The 27,095-nt window shown below is 42.0% G+C and overlaps 1 protein-coding gene across 1 annotated transcript in view; it reads right to left on the bottom strand.

Moving 5' to 3' along the window:
- UBE2K (ubiquitin conjugating enzyme E2 K) overlaps window positions 1-14,512 on the bottom strand; it is a 52,838-nt gene extending 38,326 nt beyond the window's left edge. The window contains exon 1 of the mRNA XM_036418282.2: window positions 14,218-14,512. Within this exon, the coding sequence (XP_036274175.1) occupies window positions 14,218-14,280 (63 nt within the window). The 5' untranslated portion in view covers window positions 14,281-14,512. The remainder of the gene's footprint in view (window positions 1-14,217) is intronic.
- Window positions 14,513-27,095: the final 12,583 nt, after the last annotated feature.

A 27,095-nucleotide genomic window follows, 5' to 3' on the forward strand; every position in this document is an offset into this window, starting at 1 on the left:
AAGTTAATTCCACAATTTATCCTCCCAAGTGTCAGTTTAAGAGTCATCCCCAAGGACCTTTTCCCCCCAAGGTTAGGTTTCCCCACCCCAACAGTTCTCCTTACTTAAACTCAATAAACACACAAATAACTAAAGGCCCGGTGCACAAAATTCAGGGGTAGGGTGGGATGTTCGGTACCTCAGCCAAGCCTGCCAGCCTGATCACCCTTAACTGTCCTCCCCCACTACCGGACTGATTGCCCCTAATTGCTCTCCCCTGCCGCCCTGCTGTGTGGTGGATTCTGGGTGTGGGTATCCAGCTCCCTCCTCCATCTTGTCAGAGTCTGGGGCGTGCTGCGGCACCCACAGTCAAGTCCCTGCCCATCCATGAGCGTCACAAAATCACTAGAGACCCAGACCCAGCTGGCCCTGCCCCCACTGGGTGAGACCTAGACCCCGCCAGCCCCCCCAACCCCCATTAAACCCTGCCTGCGTGTCATGTCCCTGGCCAGCACCAGGCAGGGATGCAGTCTCCTGCTGATAGGTCATTACAGTGAAAACCATTTACATATTAGCCCTTTATTACTATTGACTAGAGGCCAGGTGCACAAAATTCATGCAGGGGGGGAGGGGTCCCCTCAGCCTGGCCTGCACCCTCTCTAATCTGGGAACCCTCAGGGGATGTCCAACTGCATCTCGCAATCTGGGATCACTGGTTCATAATTGCTAACTTGCCTGCCTGATTGCCCCGAACTGCTCCCCTGCTGGCCTGATTGCCCCTAACTGCTTCTGCCTCGCCCCTCAGCCAGGACCCAGGATTCCCTCTTCCAGCCAGTCACAGGCACCTGGAACCTGGGCTTCCCTCCCTCTGGCCAGCTGCAGGCACCCAGGACCCAGGCCACCTTCTCCTGGGCCACAGCTGCAGGCAGCCGGGGCCATGGGGCAGGCGGCTTGTCCCTCTCCTGGGCCATAGCCACAGCCACTGGCGCTCAGGACTGCGGGGTGAGCTGCTTGTCCCTCTCGCCGGCCGCAGCCTGGCTGGTCCCCATTCCTCTCTCCCCAGTGTTGAGTGACTGAGCTGTTATGGGGCACGATCACCATTCGCATAATTAGCTCTTTATTATATAGGAGGATTTGCATCTCACTGCCTTCCCAAACCATAACTTACTCCACAATAGCATGGACCATGTCTATCTTATTAACACAGGTAGCATTCAATAAATATTTGTCGAATAAAGAAAAATGTAAAATTAAACTAAGGAGTTAAACCATAGAAATATAAATATTAGCATAAACAGTTTGGGGCAAAAGTAGGTTTACAGTTTTAAGTACAAAATCCAGTTTATTCTTGAACTATTTTCCAAGTGAAGAACTGTAAACCTACTTTTGCCATTCCCCGTATAATACTAAATAGATATTCCTGAGGTCTTCAAAAAGGAAAATACAAAATAAAGCCAGGGGGTAGGGTATACCTACCAATTTTTGGCTTGGACATTATATTACCCCTATGCAGAACCTGACTACATTATCAGTACTTAAATTTAGAACAGAAACCCAACTTCACCAAGAGGCCACATTTATCAACATAGTCAATTCTCCTAGTCCCAAGGGCATGATAAAAGGCATTACTTTCATAGTGGTTGGGGATGACCACCTAGGAGCTTAAGAAAATCCTTAAAATCATTCAGGAAAACAAGTGCCTCTGACTTGTCTAGCAATGTGCTAAGCAATGAAGAATCAAAAATCAATAAGGCCTCTGCCCTCAATGATTCACTCATAGTTCATATGGGCAGATGCAGATAAAGCATCTAAGTAAACACCTAAGGATATATATAATTAAAGTATGACCAAGCCCACAGATATAAAAAAAAATGTCTGACATATATAACCACCTAAAATCCCATCCAAACACCCAATGACCTAATGATACCACTCTGATATACACCTAAAATCTTCCATGTGTGCACCAGCAAGAAACTGAAAATAACTGAGTAGACTGATTTCTAAACTGCAATATTTTTAAATAAAGGAACTACTACCGAATGATATATAAGAAAAAATGAAGCCCAGTCCAGCCTATGTGTCTCAGTGGTTGAATGCTGACCTGTAAACCAGGAGGTCATGGTTCAATTTCCAGTCAGGGCACATGCCCAAGATACTGGCTCAATCCCCAGTGTATGTCATGCAGGAGGCAGCCAATCAATGATTCTTATCATTGCTGTTTCTATTCCCTCCCTCTCCCTTTTTCTCTGGGATCAATAAGAATATTAAAAAAAGAAAAAGAAAAACGAAGCACAAAATGTTTTATCACTGAAAACCATATATATAAAATGTTAGATAACAGGCATTCAATTTAACTATAGTTATTTTAAATTTGCAGTTAAAAGTAATTAAAGGGAGGAAAAAGGATATAGATTTTATTTTATTTTTTAGAACATAGGTTTTAAATGAAGTTCTCTTACATTTTCAGAATTATATACCATGAATGTCAGAAGGATGTGACCACCACTATCTAGTTTCAAGACCCAATTTTAAAATAGGGATTTTACAAAGGGATTCAAAATTACTTTACACACCATAGGATTAGAATCTCAATTCCATGACCCAGTTCCTATTGACCAGAGCCACAGGAAGAAATCCAAGGGTGGGTGGAGGTGGAAGAGGGTATAGTGGGGATAAATGGTGATGGGAAAAAAATAATAAATAAAAAAATAATCTCCTAATGCTATATTATCCAAAAGACTTCCAAATAATTTACTTGTCACTTATTGTAGATCACATTTTTACAGGTTTTCTCCAATTTCGTCAAGGACATGTACATTGCAGGCTCCACCCAGGCCAGGCCCTGGTCAGAGCGCATGCAGGAGGCATCCAATTGATGTGTTTCTCTTTCCCTCTCTCTTTTCCACTCTCTCTAAAAATATCAGTAGAGCCCTAGCTGGTTTGGCTCAGCGGATAGAGCATTGGCCTTCAGACTGAAGGGTCCCAGGTTCGATTCCAGTCAAGGGCACATGCCCGAGTTGTGGGCTCGATTCCCCAGTAAGGGGCATGCAGCAGGAAGCAGCCAATCAATGATTCTCTTGCACTGATGTTTCTAACTCTCCCTCTCCCCTCCTCTCTGAAATCAATAAAAATATATTTTTAAAAATAAATTTTTAAAAATCACTAGAAACATTCTTGGGTAAGGATTAAAAAATAACAACATAAAATAAAGATCAACCAACACCTGGAGAACAAGGCCCACATTTAATTCCTTTATACTTTCCTTAGATACTAGCCTCACAATGACAAAGAAGCACTAAAGCTCCACAGTTTAAGCCTTTCCTTGAGGCAAATTCACATAGAACTATCACTAAACCATTGAAATGATCTTCAAGCTATCACTAAAACGTGGAAGGAAACCTTTATGATACAAGAACAACAATAAGCATAATAGGAAAGGGTAGTTAATTTTGACATCGTAACAGTTATCCATTTACTGAATGTTTAATGTATCCCAGGCATTGTTCTAAACTAGGGGTGGGTTAATAAATGTTTGACCAAGTATAGCAAGCTAATTTCCCCCCAAAAAAAAACATATTCCATTGATTCTCTACAGAGAGGAAGAGAGAGGGACAGAGAGAAACATTGATGAAAGAGAATCATCAATCAGCTGCCCCCTGTACACCCCCCCACTGGAGATGTGCCCGCAACCAAGGCAACTGGCCCCGACCGGAATCGTCGAACCCGGGACCCTTTAGTTCGCAGGCCGACGCTCTATCCACAGAGCCAAACCAGTTTTGGCTAGCAAGCTAATTTTTAAGGTGAAATTTTGTATTGCCTGCAAATAATGTTATAAATACCCAAATGGCCCTTGGCAGAAAAAAGGTTCCTTACCCTTGCTCTAAGCACTGTAACAACTCTCTCTCTCTTTTTTTTTAAATATATATTTTATTGATTTTTTACAGAGAAAAGGAGAGCGGGATAGAGAGTTAGAAACATCGATGAGAGAGAATCATCGATCAGCTGCCTCTTGCACACCCCCTACTGGGGATATGTCCGCAACCCAGGTACATGCCCTTGACCGGAATCGAAACTGGGACCTTTCAGTCCCCAAGTCGATTCTCTATCCATTGAGCCAAACCGGTTTCGGCAGTAATTCTTTTAAACAGTGAAATATCATATACAATTTACTTGTTAAATCAGATTTTAATTTTTTTATTTGTTGATTAAGATATTACATATGTGTCCTTAGCTAAATTTACCATATTATGCTTAAGAAGGTAAATAGTTCTAGGCAAATTTAAGTTCTCACACCAAGAGAGAAAAGCAAAATACACTTAAGTACAATATTCAATATTAAACTCTCACTTGTACTTAAAAGTTTTATTGGCATTCAGCTTTTACAGTATTATTTATAAAAAGGATAGTCCCATAAAGCAACCATTATAATGATTGGAGTAGACCGATATGCAAGAAACCTGGTTTCACCATTAACCAGATGTGTCAACTCTCCAGGCCTCAGTTACCTGATCTTAACAGATGAGGCGTTTGGCCTATATCTAAGGTCTCTTTCAATTCTAATATTCAATGAATTTGAACACACTTTTTAATAAAGATATTAAAAGACAGCTTTTAAAATTCTTCAAGACTGAAACAGTCACATAGTATACACTCGGGTCTATTCTTTTATTCAAATACTAGAGGCCTGGTGCATGAAATTCATGCATGGGGGGGGGGGTGTCCCTCAGCTAGCCTGCACCCGCTCCAATCTGGGATCCCTCTCACAATCCAGGACCGTTGGCTCCCAACTGCCCATCTAAATACCTTCCTGATTGCCCCTAACTGCTTCTGCCTGCCAGCCTGATCACCCCCTAACCACTGCCCTGCCAGCCTGATTAATGCCTAACTGCTTCCCTGCCAGCCCAATTTCCCCTAACTGCCCTCCCCCTGCAGGCTCGATTGCCCCCAACTCCCCTCCCTTGCAGGCGTGGTCCCTCCCACGCCCTCCCCTGCTGGCCATCTTGTGTTCACATGGGGGCAGCCATCTTGTGTGTTGGGAATGATGGTCAATTTGCATATTACTTTTATTAGATAGGACTAGAGGCCCAGTGCATGAAAAATTCGTGGACTCAATGGGGTCCCTCAACCCGGCCTGTGCCCTCTTGCAGTCCAGGACCCCTCAGGGGATGTCCACTTGCAGGCTCCCTGGGGGATGGAGCCTAACCTGGCTGTTGGACATCACTAATGCTGCTGAGGCAGGAGAGGCTCCTGCCACTGTGCTCGCAGCCGTCAGTCTGACTTGTGGCTAACTGGAGCTCCCCCTGTGGGAGAGCACTGACCACCAGGGGGAAACTCCTGCACTGAGTATCTGCCCCTGGTGGTCAGTGCGCATCATAACGACCTGTTGTTCTGCTGTTAGGAGTCAATTTGCATATTAACCTTTTATTATATTCAAAGCTTATCTGTGCTATAGAAGTCAAGAATATGACTGAGGGATGGTGTCCTATTGTGCTGGTAATATTCTGTTTTTTTATTTGAGTGCTGGTTACACTTCCTTTTATGTACATTTTTCTTTGATTTTTCTCCCCAAAGATAACAGTGAAAAACCTTAGAAAGATGTTCAAACTCCACAACTATGTTTGTGTACACAAAAGCTGTGCAACCTTTGTGTTCTAAATATGTAAATGTGTTCCTTGCCTAATTTTGTCAATAATCTCTGCTCTCTAGTTCCAACTCAGATGCCTACAGAAGAGATTATCTATGTCTATATCCTAATAAAAAGCAATATGCAAATTAACCATCACTCTGCTACATCCATAAGCCACACCCACCAGCCAATCAGAGCGAGTATACAAATTAATCCCAACCAAGATGGTTGCCGCCAGAGAGTAGGAGGGAGGCTAGGGTTTCCCCTAGCGACGGAGGAAGCAAAGTTTTCCACCTGCCCTGGCCAGCTCAGGCCTCCACTTAAGGTTACAAAGTTTCAATTATAGAAGGTGAATAAACCCCAATAGAAATGGCTGCCACCACAGAACAGATTGGTTGACCAGTCATCTGTCTGCCCCTGGTTGTTAGTGTATGTCATAGCGAGCAGTTGGGTGGCCTTAGGATATCATTAGCATATTATGCTTTGATTGGTTGAACGGTCAACTGGACTGGACACTTAGCATATTAAGCTTTTATTATATAGGACTAGGGGCATAGTGCACAAATTTGTTCACCCTGAAAGGAACTGCGGGCTGCAAGGCTGCTATGGGCACAGAAGTGGGTCTTGGCCCATCCTCCTTCCCCCCGCGTGGTGCCTCCTGCCATGGCCCGATCCCTATTCCCACCACCACTGCTCCCATACATTGATGGTGCCAGCCCTGCTCGCACCTGCTCACAGTGTGGAGCGAGCGATTAGGGCCAGCGCCAGCAGTGGGTGCAAGCGGGGCCAGTGCCAACAGTGGGAGCAAGCAGCACCTGCTGCCCTGATCGTCCCTCAGGAGCAGGGGGAGGTGGAGAAGCCCTGAGAGATGATTGGGACCTGTGCTGGGCATTGGCACTAGGTGTGAGGGGTACCTCCAGCACCAGCAGCAGGTGCGAGCGGGGCTGGCACTGGCAGCAGGTATGAGCACCAGGTGGAACAGTGGTGCACAGGACCAAAGAATTTTTAGTAACCACCAGAGGTTTGCCTGGATGACAGTGACCAGCACCCCACCTTGGTCTGGTGCTCCTGCTCACCTGCTCCACCATCCCACCACAGCCGACGCCTGCCATGTTCCATTCGCGCCCCTTGGTTGTTAGACACATCATAGCAACTGCTTATTCGGTTGTTCTGCCATCAGTCTATTTGCATATTAGGGTTTTATATATATACTAGAGGCCCAATGCATAAAATTCGTGCATGGGGTGGGGGGATGTCATGCAATGACCACCAATCAGGACAGACACTTTGACCGATAGGTTAGCTTGCTGCTGGGGTCTGGCTGATTGGGACTGAGCAAGGTAGGGGATGTTGGAGAGCCGGAAAGGCCAGTCATTATGACATGCACTGACCACCAGGGGGAAGACACTCAATTCAGCTGTCAGGGCTTGGAAGTGGTGGTGGCAGGAGCAAGGGCTGCAGTGAGAGGGACTGAGCAGGGGCACAGAGGATGAGCCAGAGACCCGTCCCTGTGCCCACCACAGCCTCACGGCACAGAGTTCCTTTCAAGGTGCATGAATTTGTGCAATGGGCCCCGAGTATATATATAAAAGCCTAACCAACTGGCCAACCGTTTGACTGGCAGCTATGACACGCACTGACCACCAAGGGGCAGACACTTAACACAAGAGCTGCCAAGCTGCAGTGACTTGGCAGCTGCGGTTTTCAGGTGATACACCCAGAACCAGAGAGGAGGGAGCCCGATTCTGGGGTTCTTCACCCGAGAAATACCCTCTCGCAATCCGGGACCCCTCGGGGGATGTCATAGAGACAGTTTTGGCCCAATCCCCACAGGCCAGGCCAAAGAACCCCACCGGTGCATGAATCCATGCACCAGGCCTCTAGTTTACTTATAAATTAAATATTTCTGTAATTTCTTTGCAACTGTCTTCTGAAATTTGAAATCAGTCTTAACTTTCCTTTAAAACCTAGCTCAAAAACCTCTCTTCATTTGCATACCCTCAGAACTCCCTATCTCCCAAACAGGTAAGTCTTTTGGAGCTGTGGTCAATATGCTCAATAACTGCTGATAACATTTATGGAGAAATATAGTCTATATAAAGAGGTGACATACTAGAGGACTTCAGATGCATCTAAATTTATGCCTGATGAATAGAGATGAAAGTCTTTGTAATAGTAAAGTAAAACAAGAAATGCACCCCAGTCAACACTGCTTGGACAGGCTTTAAATTTTTCTTTTTTACCCTATCTATAAGCTTCCCTTGTTCAACCCACACCTAGAATCCCAAAGGGCACACTATTTAAATAAGTTATTAAAAACAAGGATACCAAGCTGCCATCTTGTGTCCCTGCATGTGTACGCTTATCCTGAGCTGGTCTGCCCAAGACTCCCTGAGTGCCAACCCTAGTCCCCCGTGTGGCCCACTTCCTCTATGAAAGAAACTCGTGATCCAAGAGAAACTGGCCAAATTGTAGGCACAGTGCACATTGGTGAGAAAGAAACTTCTCGTAGAAAGAAGGTAGTTCCCCGAACAGCACAGCAGATGATAAAAAAAAATTTAGTTCTCCTTAAAGAAGATAAGGTAAACAATTTACTCTGGTAAATATGTTCACAACCAAGGAACAGTGAGCCACTTTAACAACCCTAAAGTTCAGGCAACTCTAGTAACAAACACTTTTGCACTATTACAGGCCAGGCTGAGACAAACAGCTAACAGAAGTGCTACTCGGCATCTTAAACCATCTTGATAAAGACAATCTGACTAGTTTAGAGACTGGCTGAAGCTCTACCCAAACAATCTGTGTGGGGAAAAGCACCCTCGCTACAAGAGAGGATGATGATTGAAGTTCTAGATCTTGTGCAGAATTTTTAAAATCCTCACCCAAAGAGTGAGGATATTTTCCCATTCATTCATTCATTCATTTAAAATATATCTTTATTAAAAAAAAAAATATATATATATATATATATATATATATATATATATATATATATATATATATATATATCTTTATCTTTATTGCTTTGAGAGGGAGAGGAAGAGAGAGAAAAACATCAACGATGAGAGAGAATTACTGATTGGCTGCCTCTTGCATGACCCCCCATACCTCCTTGATTGGAACTGAATCTGGGACCCTTCGGTCCACAGGCCAATGCTCTATTCGCTGAGCCAAACTGGCTAGGGACATTGATTTTTTTAGAGAGTGGAAGGGAGGACAGAAAGAGGGGGGAAGGAGGGAGAGGAAAAGAGAGAGAAGCATGAATGTGACAGACATTATCAATTGGTTGCTTCCCACACATCCCTCAATACAGGGCAGGGATTGAACCTGCAACCCAGGTATATGCCTTGATGGTAATCCAAACCTGTGACTCTCCAATGCACAGGCCAACATTCTAACCATTGACTAAACTTCCATATATATATGGAAGAGAGAAAAACAACAATGTGAGAGAAACATTAATTGATTGCCTCCCATACACCTCCCAACTGGGGATAGAACCCACAACCTAAGTATGTGCCCTAACTCAGAATCAAAACCCACAACCTTCTGGAGTATTGGACATGCTCCAACTACTAAGCCACCAGCCAGGGTTTATGGAGAATTTTGATCAGGCTTCCAAGAATGAAGCAAACGAAATTGAGACAACTTCTGAAGATAAAATTGAAGAAGTTACTGGGAAGTACTATTTTATATTATGACTGCTTTTTCAAATTTTGTTTACAGATGATAAAATCTAGATCTCTAATTTTTTTAAGCCCAAGCCCCATGGACAATGCAGCTCTTTTCAGTTTTTGCTTATACACAAATCACTCTTTGCAGCTAATTAAGCTGAAAAAGCCTGGGAATAGTTTCAAACAGGTTAATGAATAAAGTTAAAAAAACAAACCCAACCTTTTCTACTAAAAAATCTGTACAAATACTGGTTATATTGATTTTTACCAGGGAATTTCACCTTTTTCTTTAAATCAAAAAGGAAAGTTTAGTCCTGGCCAGGTAGCTCAGTTGGTTGGAGCATTGTCTTGTACACCAAAAATATGGGTTTGATCCCTCGCTGGGGCATGTGTGGAGGCAACCAACTGATGTTTCCCTTTTACATGGAGGTTTCTTTTTTCTCTCTCTAAAATCAATTAAAAAACATATCCTCGGGTAAGGATTAAAAAAACACAGTGAATACATACTTTAGTAGAACCAAAAAAAAAAATTGAGGTTTCCTTCTAAAATAAAAATAAAAATAAAAACTAAAAGTTCATGCCGAAACCGGTTTGGCTCAGTGGTAGAGCCTCGGTCTGCGGACTGAAAGGTCCCGGGTTCAATTCTGGTCAAGGGCATGTACATTGGTTGCGGACGTTTCTAGCTCTCTATCTCTCTCCCTTCCTCTCTGTAAAAAAATCAATAAAATATATTTTTTTTAAAAACAAACCTAAAAGTTCAGAGGTAGTAGAATCCATGCTATGTAATTTTTTATGCCTTTACTGTTAATTTTTTTAGATAAATTATTCTATACATCTTATATAGTTAATAGTCTTAAATGTTCTTCTAAAGAGTTCTGTCTAGAGCAGTGGTTGTCAATATGTTGTAATGTCTAAGGACATTTTTAATTGATACAACTGGCAAAAAAAAAGAAGATAGGGAGGTGGGGGGAGAGCTGGCTGTGCTACTATCTAGAATAATCTAGATCAAATATGTTAAGTATATATTAAGTTATAACAGACATAACAATCCACTTAATTGCTTAAGGAAAACTTATACAATAGTAGTATACATGAAATCAACTTGTTAATGCCATAGATTTAAATATTACTTATGAATATCCTAGAAAATGTTAGCAAAATATAGTTACAATTTGAAAAAACTATAGATACCATTAAGCACAAGAATAAGAGCTTCAAATTTTAAAATATTTTGCATAATGAAATTGAAGTAAATCTTTCAAATTAATTACAGGTAACACTTATTTTATGTTTAAACTAACAATTAAATTAGGTTGTGTTTAGCCCTGGCCAGTGTACTAAGAGCATTGCCTGTGCACTGAAGGGTCTCGGGTTCCATTCTGGGTCAAGGGCACATACCTGGGTTGCAGGATGCAATGATGAGGTCCCTCAACCAGGCCTGCGCCCTCTCACAATCCAGGAAGACTTGGGTGTTTGTCAGAGAGCCAGTTTCGGCCCAATACACACACACACACACACACACACACACACACACACACCTCCCCTCGCAGGCCAGGTTAAGGGACCCCACCAATGCACAAATCTGGGCCTCTAGTATAATATAAGCATAAGCAGACCTAGATCCTAATCCCAAAGCTATATGTTTACAGATAAATAATTTAACTTCTCTGAATCTCAATTTCTACACCTAAGAAATAAAAAAATCTAACTCAAAAACCAGTTGAGAATTAGCAAAAATTTATAAACAAATGGTACTGAAAACGACTCTACAAATGGTAATTGACATTAAATATTAACCTATGAATACAAATTATAGTTTTGTCCTCAATATCAACAACTCACTTATGTAATTTGACTCACAGAATAACTACAGAATGTACTTTAAAGCAATTTTCCACTCCTAGCAACTTTACCTACAATTCTCGATTTAAAAATTAGTATCTGACAAAGGATGACTTTTCAAACAGTCTCAAGGAAAAATGGCCTAGATGATGCTTTTACTATTTTATTTATTTTGACTAAATAACATATTCACATGCCTCAAAATTTAAAAGGGATCTTTTGATGCCTGTTGCCCCTTACACCAATTACCGTACACAGAAGCAATTAATCTTACCAATTTCTTATTAATTCACTTATAAAAATACACACTTTCCCCACTTCTGATACAAATGGTATCCTCCTCCACCTATTCTGCACCTCACTTTTCACATTTTTTTTCCTTGATGTTTATATTTTTAATTAACAACACATTCCAAATATGGCCACTTATAACTTCTTATGGCCAGAATTCACCAAACATTAGCATTCTTTACAAAGGCACTCAAAAGGCAAAAACAAAATAAAATCCTTAAATCAACCCAGTATTCTTAGCAAAACAAGCATATGAAACCCAAACTTTCGTAAACTGGACACTTACATAGGTGACATAATCAAAAACTTGATTTCTTAACCAGCCACTTAAAGACTCTGCATTTTAAAAACAACACATGGCCTGGTTTTGCTCAGTGGATAAGACCATTGGCCTGTGGACTGAAGGGTGCCAGGTTCGAATCCGGTCAAGAGCACATGCCTGGGTTGCAAGCTCTAACCCCATTAGGGGGTGTGTAGGAGGCAGCCGATCAATGATTCTCTCTCATCATTGATGTTTCTATCTCTCTCTCATTCTCCCTTCTTCTCTAAAATAAAAATATATTAAAAACAAACAACAACAAAAGAACACACACATGAACTGTACTACAAGTCCTTCATTGAGTTGAAAATAATTCACTTTTAGAACTGGCCTTATACAGATGAAATAAAATATTGGTGCAAACAAAGCTATTGGTTGGTTATATTCCAAAATTAAGTTATCTGACTCTAAGAATAAGAATATCATGGTGAAAAGTTGAGAGTCCTTACCACTTTTAAGTAACAGAACATATAGATTACAAGTTTAATATTAAGTTTTAGGCTTGTGCAATCTTATAGAAGAAATGTTTGGGGCTGTTGGCAAAATATTTGCTGCAATGTTTCATTACAAATATATATGTTAACTATCCTAGAATATATTTTCTTATTAAATAAAAAAATAAAGTCATTGTTTGACTGCATATCAGATGACTACTTCTGCACTGTACCACAAAAATACAAAGTCATCCTTCCATTCAGAATTTTGGCACTAGAACAGAGAGGTCAGAGTTCATACACATGCTCTGTAAAACTGATTATACTATATACCACTACATTCGATAAATATGCTTGTATCTGTAATTTTTATATAGTTTTAAACTATTTTCTCCATGTCTAATTGGAAAGATATGTAAACACCCTTATAAACTCAAAAGCACAAATAAAACTCAAGTGCTATCAGATATACAGGGGTGGGCAAAAATAAGTTTATCGTGTTCCTATGGAAAAAAAGACGTGCAGGTTATGATTATTACAATAGCTTTATGAACTCAAAAGAATGACACAGTAAACCTACTTTTGTCCACCCCTGCATGTATTTCAATTACTCACCACATACTTAGAATGCTGAATTTCACAAATCATTGCGATTATAAAAATACCAAGAGAAAAATACAAACAGCAATCATATATTCAATAATGGTATCTGACAACTTGAAAATAACAACCATTTCAGCTTTTTAATCTTCCTTTGTTAACTCCAAGAAGGAAAAACAACCTGGCATTCTTAAACTGGGTATGGAAAATTGTACTGATACTCGCATGGTTTTGAGTCAAGTTACCAGAACATTTTGAGTTATCTTATATAAACAAATGTGGCCAACACTAGAGTATCTAAATTCTGCAGGACTCAAGAGAAGCTTCATACAAAAACATTTTTTTTTAGTCAACTCAGGTATGTTATAATACACCCTTCTCACTTAAAAAAAAAAAAAAAAAAAAAGGAGATATCACAATGTGCTCATCAGGTGAAACCTCAGGTTTTAAACAGGACCCTTTCAAGAGCAAGAATCAACAATGAGGGGCACATCATAATGAAGTTTCATGGCACAACTCAGTCACAGAGGCATTGTCTTGGGAGAGGCTCTCTCATCAGTTACTTCTGTAACTTATGTTTTGAAATGAGCTTATTATACACTCCATTTTTTCCTTCCCGGTTAAAAATACTTAAATGCCTCTAATCCACCAAAACAACTTTCCTTTCCCCAAGTGAAAAGCTTTAGGTGTCAATAGAAAAAGGAGCAGCCTAGGAGTTGGAGGTAAATGACCTGGTGTGGAATGAATACCTTCTCCCAGGTGAAAATCCCCTCCTCTCCCTTCACTTCAAACATCATAGCATCCCAGTAGGTCCCCTTCCTTCTCTCCCCACACCCCCAACGAAGAGGGGCTAACTCTGAACGCCCTCCTCCTCTCATCCATACCCAGGAATTCATTCTCACAGCTCCGTCCCCTGCCGAGAGGACGGCACAGGCTATCATCTCACCCAGAATATACCCTCAAAAGTGTGGGCCTTCGAGCACCGCGGCTCCCCGGATCCAGTTACCTTTCCCCTTCCCCCTTCCCCCAGCCCACTTCCCGGGTTTTCTCAGGGTTTCCTCAGGCTCGGCCTGCTCCCCCCTCTCCACCCTACAGCCACCCTCCGAGCTGCGGCCACTGCCTGGGGCTCTCTCTGGAGCTCACACCCCGCCGACAAGGACCCCTTTCCGCATCTGCCCCCCAAAAAAACTGTGTTCTCCTCCACAACCCTCACCCGCGAGCCTGTCCATCCCAGGGCCCCGGGAGCGGAGGGGAGGGGAAGGCGGCGGAGCGAGAGGGGGTGGAGGAGGCGGCTGCTGGTTCCTCTCAGGCAGAAGGGCGGCCCGCGAGAAGGGGCGCCCGGGGTGAGCCGGGGACTCATTGGAAGGCGCCGCCGCAGCCGCCGGCAGGGCCCTCCCGCCCGCCCGGGGCTGAGGTAGGTGGGGGGATGTCCCGGAGTTCATTCCTGACCTCCTCGCTCTTCAGCACCTCCTTGAACTCCCGCTTGATTCGCTGCACCGCGATGTTGGCCATGTCTCCGCCCGCAGCTGACTCGTACCCGCCTCCTCCTCCTCCTCCGCCACCGCTACGACGACCACCGCCACCGCCGCCGCCACCTCTTCCTCCGCCGCCTCCTCCCCCGGCGATTCAGCCCCGAGCACACGAACGCCGCCGCTGCCACTGCCACCCCGGCCGCCGCGCTCTCCTCAGTGTGGAATCACCTCCGCGCCGGGCCACCAAAATGGCGCCGGGGCCGCGCATGCGCACGACGCTGGCCTGGCCGGTCGGCGCGGCCGCTCCCGTCTGTAGCGCCATACGCCCCGCCGCCGCGCCGCCGCGCGTCTGGGAGCCGCGGCCCGAGGCTCCGCCCCGCGGGCGTCTGGGGCCCGGAGGGTGCGGCTTCCGCGCTGGCGGGCCCGGCACGGGCCTCTCGAGCCGTCTCGCCTGCTCCTCCTCCCCGCTTCACGCCGCTGTGGGGTAGGGTCGGGGCAGGCGTCCTCGGAGGCCGGGGTCCGCCGGACGGGGCCCCGCGGCCCGGAGCGCCGCCCGGTGCAGCCCGACCCCGAGCCCGCCGGCCCCCTGTGCGGGGCTGAGCTGAGGGTGTGAGAGCCCACGGCCCATTGCTTGGTGGGATGGTTGGGCCCAGGAAACCCATCATCGCGGTCCGTGTGTTTGTGCTGAAGCCATGGCAGTGCCACTGTTAGTGCCATCGGGCCAGGTCCTAGAAGTCATGGAGTTATTAGGTATGTTCAGTGTTGGGTCCCTTATCAGGTGTACTTGAGACAGGATGTTGACCTTTGACCTACCTAGGTTATACCGAGCCGTGGAACAAAAACCATAGTTTTCTAGTTTGTTTTTTTTTTTATATGTATGTATTTTTAATATATTTTATTGATTTTTTACAGAGAAAAAAAGAGAGAGATAGAAACATCGATCAGCTGCCTCTTGCACACCCTCCACTGGGGATGATGCCCGCAACCAAGGTACATGCCCTTGACCAGAATCTAACCTGAGACCCTTCAGTCCGCAGGCCGACGCTCTATCCACTGAGCCAAACCGGTATAGGCAAAAATATATTCTTATTGATTTCAGAGAAAAAGGGGGAGGGAGAGAGAGAAACATCAATGATGAGAATAATTGATCAGCTGCGTCCTGCACGCCCCACACCAGGGATGCCCCAAAGAGGCATCATGTGCTCTGACCTGAGTGGAACTGTGAGCTCCTGATTCATAAGTTGAGACCCAACCATTGAGCCACCTGGCCAGGGTAAAACTATAGTTTTTAAACGTCAGTGTACAATCAGAATCCATGCACACCTTGTTTTGTGTGTGTGTGTGTGTGGTGTTTTGTTGTTTAAAAAGAGATTGCTGTGCTCCATTCCTAGAGTGAGGGATGAGCCTAATGATTTGCACTTGTAACAAGCCCCCAGATGCTGCTGCTCCTGCTGCTGGTTCAGGGACCACACTATGAGCTGCTAAGGCAATGTGAAAGTGAGAAATGCAGAAATAGATGATTCCTGGGGGAGCAGGGCAGTTTTACCTCCGTAAGCCTATGGCCTCCAACAGTATCAGACTCTAGTAGGCACTCAATAAATAGTAAATGAATAAATGAGTAAAGATAAGAGTAAAGCCGAAACCAGTTTGGCTCAGTGGTAGAGCGTCGGTCTGCGGACTGAAAGGTCCCAGGTTCGATTCCGGTCAAGGGCATGTACATTGGTTGCGGGCACATCCCTGGTAGAGGGTGTGAAAGAGGCAGCTGGTCGATGTTTCTCTCTCATCGACGTTTCTAGCTCTCTATCTCTCTCCCTTCCTCTCTGTAAAAAATCAATAAAATATATTTTAAAAAAAGAAGAAAAAAGAGTAAAGTGTTTTAACAAGTAACATCGAAAGACAATGAAAATGGTTGCTAGTGTCTGCAATAAGTACTGGTGCTGAGAGGTACTTTGAATAGAATATTTGGGATAAATAGTAAACTTTACTTAGAAGTTTACATTTCATTGCACTTTTTTCACCTAACCAACGAATATAGTATTCTATTTTTTAAAAATCACAAATACACTCATCAAAAATTACTGAGATTGTGGCAGCAAAAAAGGAGAAAGCCACAGGAAGTCAGTCATTCAGTAGTGGCACTAAATGGTGGCAAAAAAAATACCCACCATAGGAACCAAGAAGAGATGTTTCATTCCAGCTCTCAGCCAGTTCTCTTGGTTAACCTTGGTTTCCTCATCTCAAAAAGAAGAAAACTGGATTCGATTATCTTTTTCAAGTTTTAAGAATTCAGAATTTGAAATCGTCATCTGAAAACCTTTCCCTAAATAGACTAAAATAAATTATTAAACACACACACACACACACACACACACACACACACACACCCCCCAAAAAAATACTATCAAAAAAGAAAAGAAAAAAACCTTCCAGCAGAGCCCCCTAGTGGTCCTAAAAGGAACCAACTATATAGTATGTGGGTCATGGTACAATGAATTATTCCTATAATATAAATCATGCAATATTATGTGTATTTGTGCCAAAACAATAATTATTTTGAAGTGTGCAAAATTATTTTTACTATTTTACATTTATCACCTCATTCAGACCCTGATCTTCAAAAACTGTGCAATGCTCAAATCACATGAGGACTAGAGGGGTATTGTAATTTCTTTAATGGAAAGAAAGTTGGTAATTTTTAAATGCACATGATCATTGGCTCTAAAATTCCACTTCCAAGTAGTCATTCTACGGTCTTTCCAGAGAATGAGGCTACTACATATTAACTAATATGAGACAACCCTCAAAAATATATTTTAAGGGGGAAAATAGCACTATACTAAATGTAATGTGGTATCCTGAATTGGACTCCAGTACTGAAAGGACATACTAGTGAAATTTGAATATGTTCTGATTTTAATTAATTAATAAGTAATAGTTAATAGTTAATAATTAGTATTAAATATTAATTTAGTTAATAGTACTGTAGCAATATTAATGTCTTAGTTTTGTTTGTTTGTTTTTGTTAGGTCCAAATTTATTTTTATTTAAAAATGCTCAAGAGGCCGAAACCGGTTTGGCTCAGTGGATAGAGCGTCAGCCTGCGGACTGAAGGGTCCGGGGTTCGATTCCGGTTGGGGGCATGTACCTGGGTTGCGGGCACATCCCCAGTGGGGGGTTTGCAGGAGGCAGCTGATCGATGTTTCTCTCCCATCGATGTTTCTAACACTCTATCGCTCTCCCTTCCTCTCTGTAAAAAAGCAATAAAAATATTTTAAAAAATAAATTTTTAAAGAAAGGGAGCTCTTTCAGACCAGAAACCAGCAAACATTCTTCAAGATGAAACACCCTCTTAGTTGTGACATGGTACTATGGTTTTTTAAGATGTTGAAATCAGTAGAAGTATAGAGTATACAAGAATTTCTGAAACATTTCTGTAAATCTAAAATTATTATTTTTTTAAAGTTTACTCTTAAAAAAGCATGCTGGCTCTAGTCAGTTTGGCTGAGTGGATAGATTGTCAGTCCTTGGACTGAAGGGTCGCAGGTTCGATTCCGAGTGCTCAATCCCCAGTAGGGTGCATGCAGGAAGCAGCTGATCAATGATTCTCATAACTGAAATCAATAAAAATAATTTTTTTAAAAAAATGAATATATGAGTCTTTCACTTCAAAGAAAACAACTGGCAGAATTTGTTGCCTACAATAAAATTTAAACCTTCAACTGAAAATTAGTGTTATATATCTGCCACTGTGACTTAACAACTTTCAAACACACTTAAAGACAATTCTGTTTAAATTGGTGGTGATGTTAAACAAATGTGATTGCTTGAAATTATACAGTGAAATGTATTAAAATTTGGAAGATCTGCATAAATCAGTGAAGCAATATTTTCCAAATGACCAACGCAGGATGTTAGAGAATCAGGCATGAGTAAAACACCCATTCAAAGTTCAAGGTAGACCACTGGATTTTAATGTAACAGCGTACAAAAAGTTCATTGATAATATTTCAGATTCCACATTGCTACTAACCTTTAAGAAACTATAATTTGCCAGGACCGGTTTGGCTCAATGGATAGAGCATTGGCTTGGGGTCTCAAGGGCCCCGGGTTCGATTCCGGTCAAGGGCATGTACCTTGGTTGCGGGCATATCCCCAGTAGGGGGTGTGCAAGAGGCAGCTGATCGATGACTCTCTCTCATCGATGTTTCTAACTCTCTAACGCTCTATCTCTCTCCCTTTCTCTCTGTATAAAATCAATAAAATATACTTAAAAAAAACAAAAAAACTATAATTTGCCGGGACCGGTTTGGCTCAATGGATAGAGCGTCGGCTTGGGGACTCAAGGGCCCCGGGTTCGATTCCGGTCAAGGGCATGTACCTTGGTTGCGGGCATATCCCCAGTAGGGATTGTGCAAGAGGCAGCTGATCGGTGACTCTCTCTCATTGATGTTTCTAGCTCTCTGTCTCTCTCCCTTCCTCTCTGTACAAAAATCAATAAAATATATATTTTTTAAAAAAAAGAAAAAGAAACTATAATTTGCCAAAACCGGTTTGGCTCAGTGGATAGAGCGTCAGTCTGCGGACTGAAAGGTCCCAGGTTCGATTCTGGTCAAGAGCATGTACCTTGGTTGTGGGCACATCCCCCATGAGGCGTGTGTAGGAGGCAGCTGATTGTGATTCTCTCTCATCGATGTTTCTAACTCTCTATCCCTCTCCCTTCCTCTCTGTAAAAAAATCAATAAAATATTTTAAAAAAGAAAAGAAAAACAAACTATAATATGTCTAGATTTAGCATATTATTATAGAATAATGTCCACCATTACCTGAAAAAGCTATTAAAATATTCCTTCCCAGCACTGGCCAGTGTGGCTCAGTTGATTGGAGTATTGTCCTGTACACCAAAAGGTGGTGGGTTCAATTCCTGGCCAAGACACATACCTATGTTGAGGGTCTAATCCCAGTCAGTCAGTCAAGTTGTGTGAGGGAGGCAACCGATTGACATGACTCTCTCTCTCTCTCTCTCTCTCTCTCAAAAATCAATAAAATAAAATAAAAATTTTATTTATTTATTTTTAATATATTTTATTGATTTTTTTACAGAGAGGAATTGAGAGGGATAGAGACTTAGAAACATTGATGAGAGAGAGTCATCAATCAGCTGCCTCCTGCACACCTCCCACTGGGGATGTGCCCGCAACCAAGGTACTTGCCTTTGACCGGGATCGAACCTGGGACCTTTCAGTCCGCAGGCTGACACCCTCTCCACTGAGCCAAACGGATTTCTGCAAAATAAAAATTTTAAATAAAATATTTCTTCCCTTTTCATATGTATCTGTATGAGGCTGGGCTTCCTTCATATACTTCAACCAGAACAACATATGCAGCAAATTGAATGCAAAGCCATACTTAAAGATCCAGTTGTGTTCTATTAAACCAGGCATTAAGGAGATTTTTTGGGGAAAATATAGTTATTTTTCACTAATAACATTTATGTAAATATGTAATGAATTTCTTATAGTTCTTTATTAATAAATGTTCCAATAATTTCTCAGTTTTAATTTTTTTAAATCCTCACCCAAGGATATGATTATTTTTTCAAATATATTTTTATTGATTTCAAAGAGGAAGGAAGAAGGAGAGAAACATCAATGATGAGAAAGAATCATTGATCAGTTGCCTTCTGCACACCCCCTACTGGGGATCAAGCCCGCAATCTGGGCATGTGCCCTGGGCCAGAATCAAACCTGGGACCCTTCAGTCCGCAGGTTGACGCTCTACCCACTGAGCAAAACCAGCTAACACAGATATGATTATTAATTTGATAGAGAGAAAGAGAGGAGAGAGAGAGAGAGAGAGAGAGAGAGAAAGAAGAAACATCGATTAGTTGTTTTTTCCCCCCCATAGCACCCCTCCACCCGATTCCCACCCCACCCTCTGCCCTTACCTCCCCCCACTGTCCTCATCCATAGGTGTACGATTTTTGTCCAGTTTCTTCCCATACCCCCCATATAGACACCTTTTTCCCTCTGAGAGTTATCAATCCACTCCCATTCTATGCCCTTGATTCTATTATATTCACCAGTTTATTCTGATCCTCAGATTTTTAATTCACTTGACTTTTAGATTCACTTGTTGATAGATATGTATTTGTTGTTCATAATTTTTATCTTTTTTCTTCTTCCTCTTCTTACAGAATATCTTTCAGCATTTCATATATAGGTCTAGTAATAATTAATGTCGTTTTCTAATATATTTTTTTAAATCGAATTTATTTAAACAATACAACAAAATTTAATCAACAATATAATTGCCGTCGTTTTCTACTACTTGTGCCCAACGCTCAGGAAGCATTTTAATCCCTCTGTTGTAAAATTCTTGTGATTTTGATGCAAAAAATTCGGTCAATGCATTTTTGAGGCATTCTTCATTATTCAATTTTTTTCCAAGAAGAAAGTTTTGCAAAGAACAAAACAAATGGTAATCGGAAGGGGCAATATCAGGAGAATATGCAGGTTGAGGGAGAACTTCCCATTCCAACTGGCGTAGTTTTTCAGCAGTGATTCTTGCAGTATGCGGTCGTGCGTTATCGTGGTGAAGAATTACGCCCTTCCGATTAATCAGCGCGGGTTCTTTTTCTCTTAAAGATTGGGCTAACCTTTCCAATTGGGCACTATACACTGCACTTGTAATGGTTTGGTTAGATGGTAAAAGTTCATAATGAAGAATTCCTTTAAAATTCCACCAAACACACATCACTTTTTTCGCATGCAAGTCAGGTTTTGGGGTGGGCTGCAGAGCCTCATTTTTGTCCAACCATTGAGGCCGCCTTTTCAAATTAACATACAGCACCCATTGTTCATCTCCGGTAACAATTTGCTCTAAAAACGGCAAACGGTTTTGACGAGAGAGGAGCGAACTGCAAATTGTGACTCTTTGATTACGGTTGTTGTCGGTCAACTCATGAGGAACCCATTTTCCAAACTTTTGGACTTTGCCAAGTGCACGCAATTGATTGGAAATTGTTTTTTGTGAACAATTTAAAGTTGTCGCAAGCTCTTGTTGGGTAATTTGAGGATTTTGCACCAAAAGAGCTTGAAGAGCTTCTTGATCAAAATTGGACACACGGCCTCGACCACTCTTGTCATCTAACGAAAAATTTCCCTCGCGAAATTTCTCAAACCAACGCTGGCATTTTCTGGCGCTAACTGCACCTTGACCAAGAGCACTACAGATGTTTTTTGCAGCCTCACTTGCTTTTCTTCCTAATTGGAACTCGTAAAGCATGCAGTGCCGAATATGCTCTTCATCTGCCATCTTCTTAGCCCTAGTTTTGCAACAAAAACCAAACCAAACACAAATTTTTTCAAGCAAAACTTGTTAATTGCACTTCACACGTTCTGTAGATACCACGTGTTTGAAGGTTATGTCAATACAAGTCAACGCCAAGCAAGATTTTAAACGAATGTTTAAAAACGACATTAATTATTGCTAGACATTAATTATTACTAATAATTAATGACATTAATTATTACTATTTTAAACGAATGTTAAAAAACGACATTAATTATTACAAACCAATACTGGTTTGGTGGTGATGAACTCTTTTAGCTTTTTCTTATCTGTGAAGCTCTTTATCTGCCCTTCAATTCTGAATGATAACTTTGCTGGGTAGAGTACCGTATTTTTCGGACCATAAGACGCACTTCTTTCCCCCCAGAAGTGGGGGGGAAAAGTCCCTGAGTCTTATGGTCCAAATATAGCCTACACATATATTGTACTTTTAAAAAAAGTTTTTTTACTTGCCCGGCTCTGTGTGGTCTCTGTGTGCTTGCCCAGCTCTAAAATGGTTCTAAATGCTGCTGTTTACTTTATAGGGTTGATTACATGTGTTTATGACTATGATGTTGGGTTTTAATGCACATAAAATATTTTAGGACACTATTTGTTTCAGAATCTTTTTTTCTTCATTTCCCTTCTCTAAAAACTGGTGCATCTTATGGTCCGGAGCGTCTTATGGTCCGAAAAATACGGTAATCTTGGTTATAGGTTCTTGCTATTCATCACTTTGAATATTTCTTGCCACTCCCATCTGGCCTGCATAGTTTCTGTTGAGAAATCAGCTGATAATCATATGGGTGTTCCCTTGTAGGTAACTAACTGTTTTTCTCTTGCTGCTTTTATTTTTTAATTTTTTTTTAAATATATTTTTTATTGATTTTGTACAGAGAAGAAGGGTGAGAGACAGAGAGCTAGAAACATCGATGAGAGAGAGTCATCAATCAGCTGCCTCCTGTACACCCCCCACTGGGGATGTGCCCGCATCCAAGGTACATGCCCTTGACTGGAATCGAACCCGGGTCCCTTCAGTCCCCAAGCCGATGCTCTATCCATTGAGCCAAACGGGTTTCGGCTCTCTTGCTGCTTTTAATATTCTCTTTTTGTCTTTTGCCCTTGGCATTTTAATTATGATGTGTCTTGATGTGATCCTCTTTGGATTCCTTTTGTTTGGGGTTCTGTGCGCTTCCTGGACTTGTAAGTCTATTTCTTTCACCAGATGGAGGAAGTTTTCGGTCATTATTTCTTCAAATGGGTTTTCAGTATCTTGCTCTCTCTCTTCTTCTGGCACACCCATAATTCTGATGTTGGTATGCTTAAAGTTGTCCCAGAGGCTTCTTACTTCAACTTTCTGGACTCTCTTCTCTTCTTGCTTCTCCAGAAAAGTGTCCTTTGCCTCTTTGTATTCCAAATCTTTGTCTTGATTCTTGGAGTCCTTCTGCATCATTTTCATGGTGCCCTCAAGCAACCAGCTTTTGCAATTCTCTATCTATGGCAGTGGTTCTCAGTGTTAGGTGACCCACAGGTTGAGAACCTTTAGCAGGGTCGCCTAAGACCATACGAAAACACAGATATTTACATTATGATTCATTAACAGTAGCAAAATTACAGTTATGAAGTAGTAACAAAAATAATTTTATGGTTGGGGGTCACCACAACATGAGGAACTGTATTAAAGGGTCGCGGCAACAGATCGAGACAAAAATGGCGGCCAGACAGATGGACCTGTTCTAAGCCTAGTGCCAGAGCAGATAGAAGGAGCGTCTGAGAGTTGCTCGGGGAGTGTTAGAGTTCTGCTACCCCTTGGCAAGCTAAGGGATAGCAGAACTCTAAGAGAAGGTGGGGGTCTGCTGCACAGGATTTCCTGGCCAAGCAGCCTGCACTGTGGCAGAGACCTCTCCCAGAGCTACGGGCTCAGAGGGAAAACTACTCTGTCTTACAAAGAAAAGAGGATCTTATCTGAGGCCTGAAAAACACACAACAGTGGAGACCACTGAACAGTTGTGACGCCCCAATCAGCACAAACACGTGGATTCAAGGGAGTTCTTCAATCACCCACGGAAAGGGGATCAGAGCGAGAAGAGACCATCTGGGAGCCTGCACCAAGACAGCCTACCTCAACAAACCATAGAGAGTGCCATAGAGAAGGCTAGAGCAGCCAAAAAGACGAGGAAGTCAATCCAGAAACACTGCCACCTAGGGGCTGAATTACAAACTGACCTTTTTTTATTTTATTACTTTTAATTAATCAAAAATAAACGGACATAAATAACCAAGAAATAGCATACTTAAAATTAAGGACTAGCTTACAAAACTGAGGTGCAGTGGAATGCAGGGAACTGCATTACTGTCTGGACCAAGGGTCGCGGCATTAGGAAGGTTGAGAACCACTCATATATGGCATTCCTTTTAAGTGGGCTGGCAGGTGAATGGGGTGTGCATTAAGTGAAATACATTTTCTAACAATGTTTGGTCTACACAATCAACTCACCATTAGATAAATGTTTTATGATTCTGGTTTTTAAATTTCTAAAATAGGTGTAACAATGCTGTCTATATCCTATATAATAAAAGCCTAATATGCAAATTGTCCCCTCAACTGGGAGTTTTACTGCTTGCTATGATGTGTGCTGACCACCAGGGGGTAGTGTGGAACATGGTAGGCATCAGCAACACGGTGCTGGCAGTGGGAAGCAGTGGAGGCACTGCCAGCCTGATGGGCTCTGACAAGAGCAGGACTGCAGCAGGAAGGTGGAGCAGTGAGCAGGCAGCACCAGGCAAAGGTGGGTGCGAGGGGGCTTAGGGAGCTTGACAGGGCCCAATCACCTCATCGATCACCCCTTAGATTGGGACAAGCAGTAGTGGCAGGGGATGGTGCCACTTCCTAGCTCCCAGGTGCTGAGGGAGCTGGGTGGGGACTTGATAACTTAGGCAGAGGGGGATGTGCGGGGGTCTGGGGGCCCAGGTGCTGTCCAGAGCCCAGAGGTCAGCTGGAACCTGCCCTTCCACACCAGATGCTTATGCTTCAATTGCCAGCCAGGCCTAGGGACGGTACTCATGCACGGATTTCATGCACCGGGCCTCTAGTATTTAATAAACATGGCAGGAGAACTACAAAGAGTAAAAGAATTTTACTTTTTTATATGATTAAAAATGATGCAAATGCAAAATGTTACTGCAAACACTAGAAGGCACCATTACTCTGCTGAGGCAGAAAACACATATAATACAAATCTCTTACATCTTAAATCCCTCCTTTTGTTCAGTTCCTATTCAAGTACAAGATGTAACAGTATGAAAGATTTAAAAATGTACATTTCTACAATGTACTAAACAGTATTTAAAAAGGGAAAAGGAGGACTAGTGAGATAAAGGACACAATTACAAAATGTAAATCCAGTAAAAGGAAGACAGAAACAAAAAGAAAGCTGCAAAAGGTGATAAAAGAAAAGAAATAATGAGAAGAACATGAGGTCAAAGCAAGATTCTTCTATACAACATAATATCTGGGAACTGTTTTCCACATCATAGCTCTTTGCCATACTATGTTCAAAAATAATAATTTCTAATTAGTAGCTCTCTAGGTCTGCGCTGGCTCACCTTTTCAGTTTCCTTACCTATTCCATTTCTTTCAACTGTATCTTACAAGTAATGCATCAGAATCTATAATGAAGATAATGGTGAGAGGAGTTTGTAGTTACCATGGGAATTCAAATAGTGTTTTGATAGTACTGGTTGGTGGGAAGGAAAGTAGACAGATGTCCTACTTATCCTTCCTTAAATGATGGTGCCCCGGCACTTGGTTTAGACTTACAAAGTAATTGAAGGGATTGTGAATGATGGAGAACTAGACTGGCCTGGACTAATTTTTGTTAGAGGCTTTTAAAAATTTTTTAATTTTAGAGACTGTAGGTTTCACAATAGCTTGAGATTAATTTCTTCTTCTTGCTGCTGCTGCTGTGGTGGTGGTGGTTTTGTTTTCTTTTTCTCTCTTTCTCTGAAGGAATGCCTTCTGCTCTTTTTATTTCTTAATAATGAAAGGAATCCAGGAGGAGGCAGTGCAGACCTAGCTGCTTATGGTTTCGGCCGTATTTCCTTTTTTCACTCACGATGTTCATCAAAGTCTCTTGTACATGGCAATGCTTCTTTGCATTTAATTTTCTGATTATGATGGGGTACTTGGTTAATACAGAATATTATATGAATGTAAAGAAAAAAGTATAATTAAAAACAAGAGCACTTGAACTCTAGCTCTTTATTTTTTTATTTTTTTAAATATATTTTATTGATTTTTTACAGAGAGGAAAGGAGAGAGCTAGAGAGCTAGAAATGTCGATGAGAGAGAAACATCGACCAGCTGCCTCTTGCACACCCGCTACTGGGGATGTGCCCTTGTACATGCCCTTGACTGGAATCGAACCTGGGACCTATCAGTCCGCAGACCGATGCTCTACCACTGAGCCAAACCGGTTTCGGCTCTAGCTCTTTATTAAACTCAAGTGTGGATGCCCTATTTAACAAAAATATTTTAGGCCAAAACCAGTTTTGCTCAGTGGATAGAACATCGGCCTGCCAATTGTGGGATCCCAGGTTCGATTCCGGTCAAGGGCATGTGCCTTGGTTGAGGGCACATCCCCAGTAGGGGGTGTGCAAGAGGCAGCTGATTGATGGCTCTCTCTCATCGATGTTTCTAACTATCCCTCTCTCTTCCTCTCTGTAAAAAATCAATAAAAATATATTTAAAAAAAATATTTTCGAACTAAAGGTTATTTTTGTGCTAATAAAACCATGGAAAGCGTATATTTTTTTCCTCCTCGAGGTATCTTCTGAGTATAGAAATGACTATAGAAATGCTTAAAGCAAATTTACTATTGATAAAACAAAAATGGTTAAAATGTAAAATTTTATTTAAAGGTGTTAGATGCCAGTTTCATTTTTATTTTTATTTATTTTAAAATACATTTTATTGATTTTTTTACAGAGAGGAAGGGGGAAGGATAGAGAGTTAGAAACATTGATGAGAGAGAAACATCGATCAGCTGCCTCTTGCATACCCCCGACTGGGGATGTGCCCGCAACCAAGGTGCATGCCCCTGACCAGAATTGAACCTGGGACCCTTCAGTCCGAAATCTGATGTTCTAACCACTGAGCCAAACCAGTTAGGGCACCTGTTTCATTTTTTAAAGTCTGCCTCCCATAATGTCAAATTAGTGGTTCTCTTGTTACCTTTTTCCTCTCAGAACATAAGCTTATATGTATATATTTTCAATATAAGGAAGATAAAGACACAGAATCACCTCTTTATCACACAAATCAATCTGTTGTTTTGCATTATTTTTGTTTTTCATCTTCTCAAAATTTGTGTAGTCAGGGGTTGTTTTGCCTTATTGAAGGGGAGTGGGTGTCTGTTAAAATCCCCATCACACTAAGAAGCATCAAGTCAAGACTTTTTAATTGGTTGGTTCTTTGATTAAGATTTAGCACCATTGGGTCCTTGGCTGGAGCACTGGTAACTGCTG

Source organism: Pipistrellus kuhlii, unplaced genomic scaffold (assembly GCF_014108245.1).
Source record: "Pipistrellus kuhlii isolate mPipKuh1 unplaced genomic scaffold, mPipKuh1.p scaffold_m20_p_1, whole genome shotgun sequence".
NCBI classification, from domain to species: Eukaryota; Metazoa; Chordata; class Mammalia; order Chiroptera; family Vespertilionidae; genus Pipistrellus; species Pipistrellus kuhlii.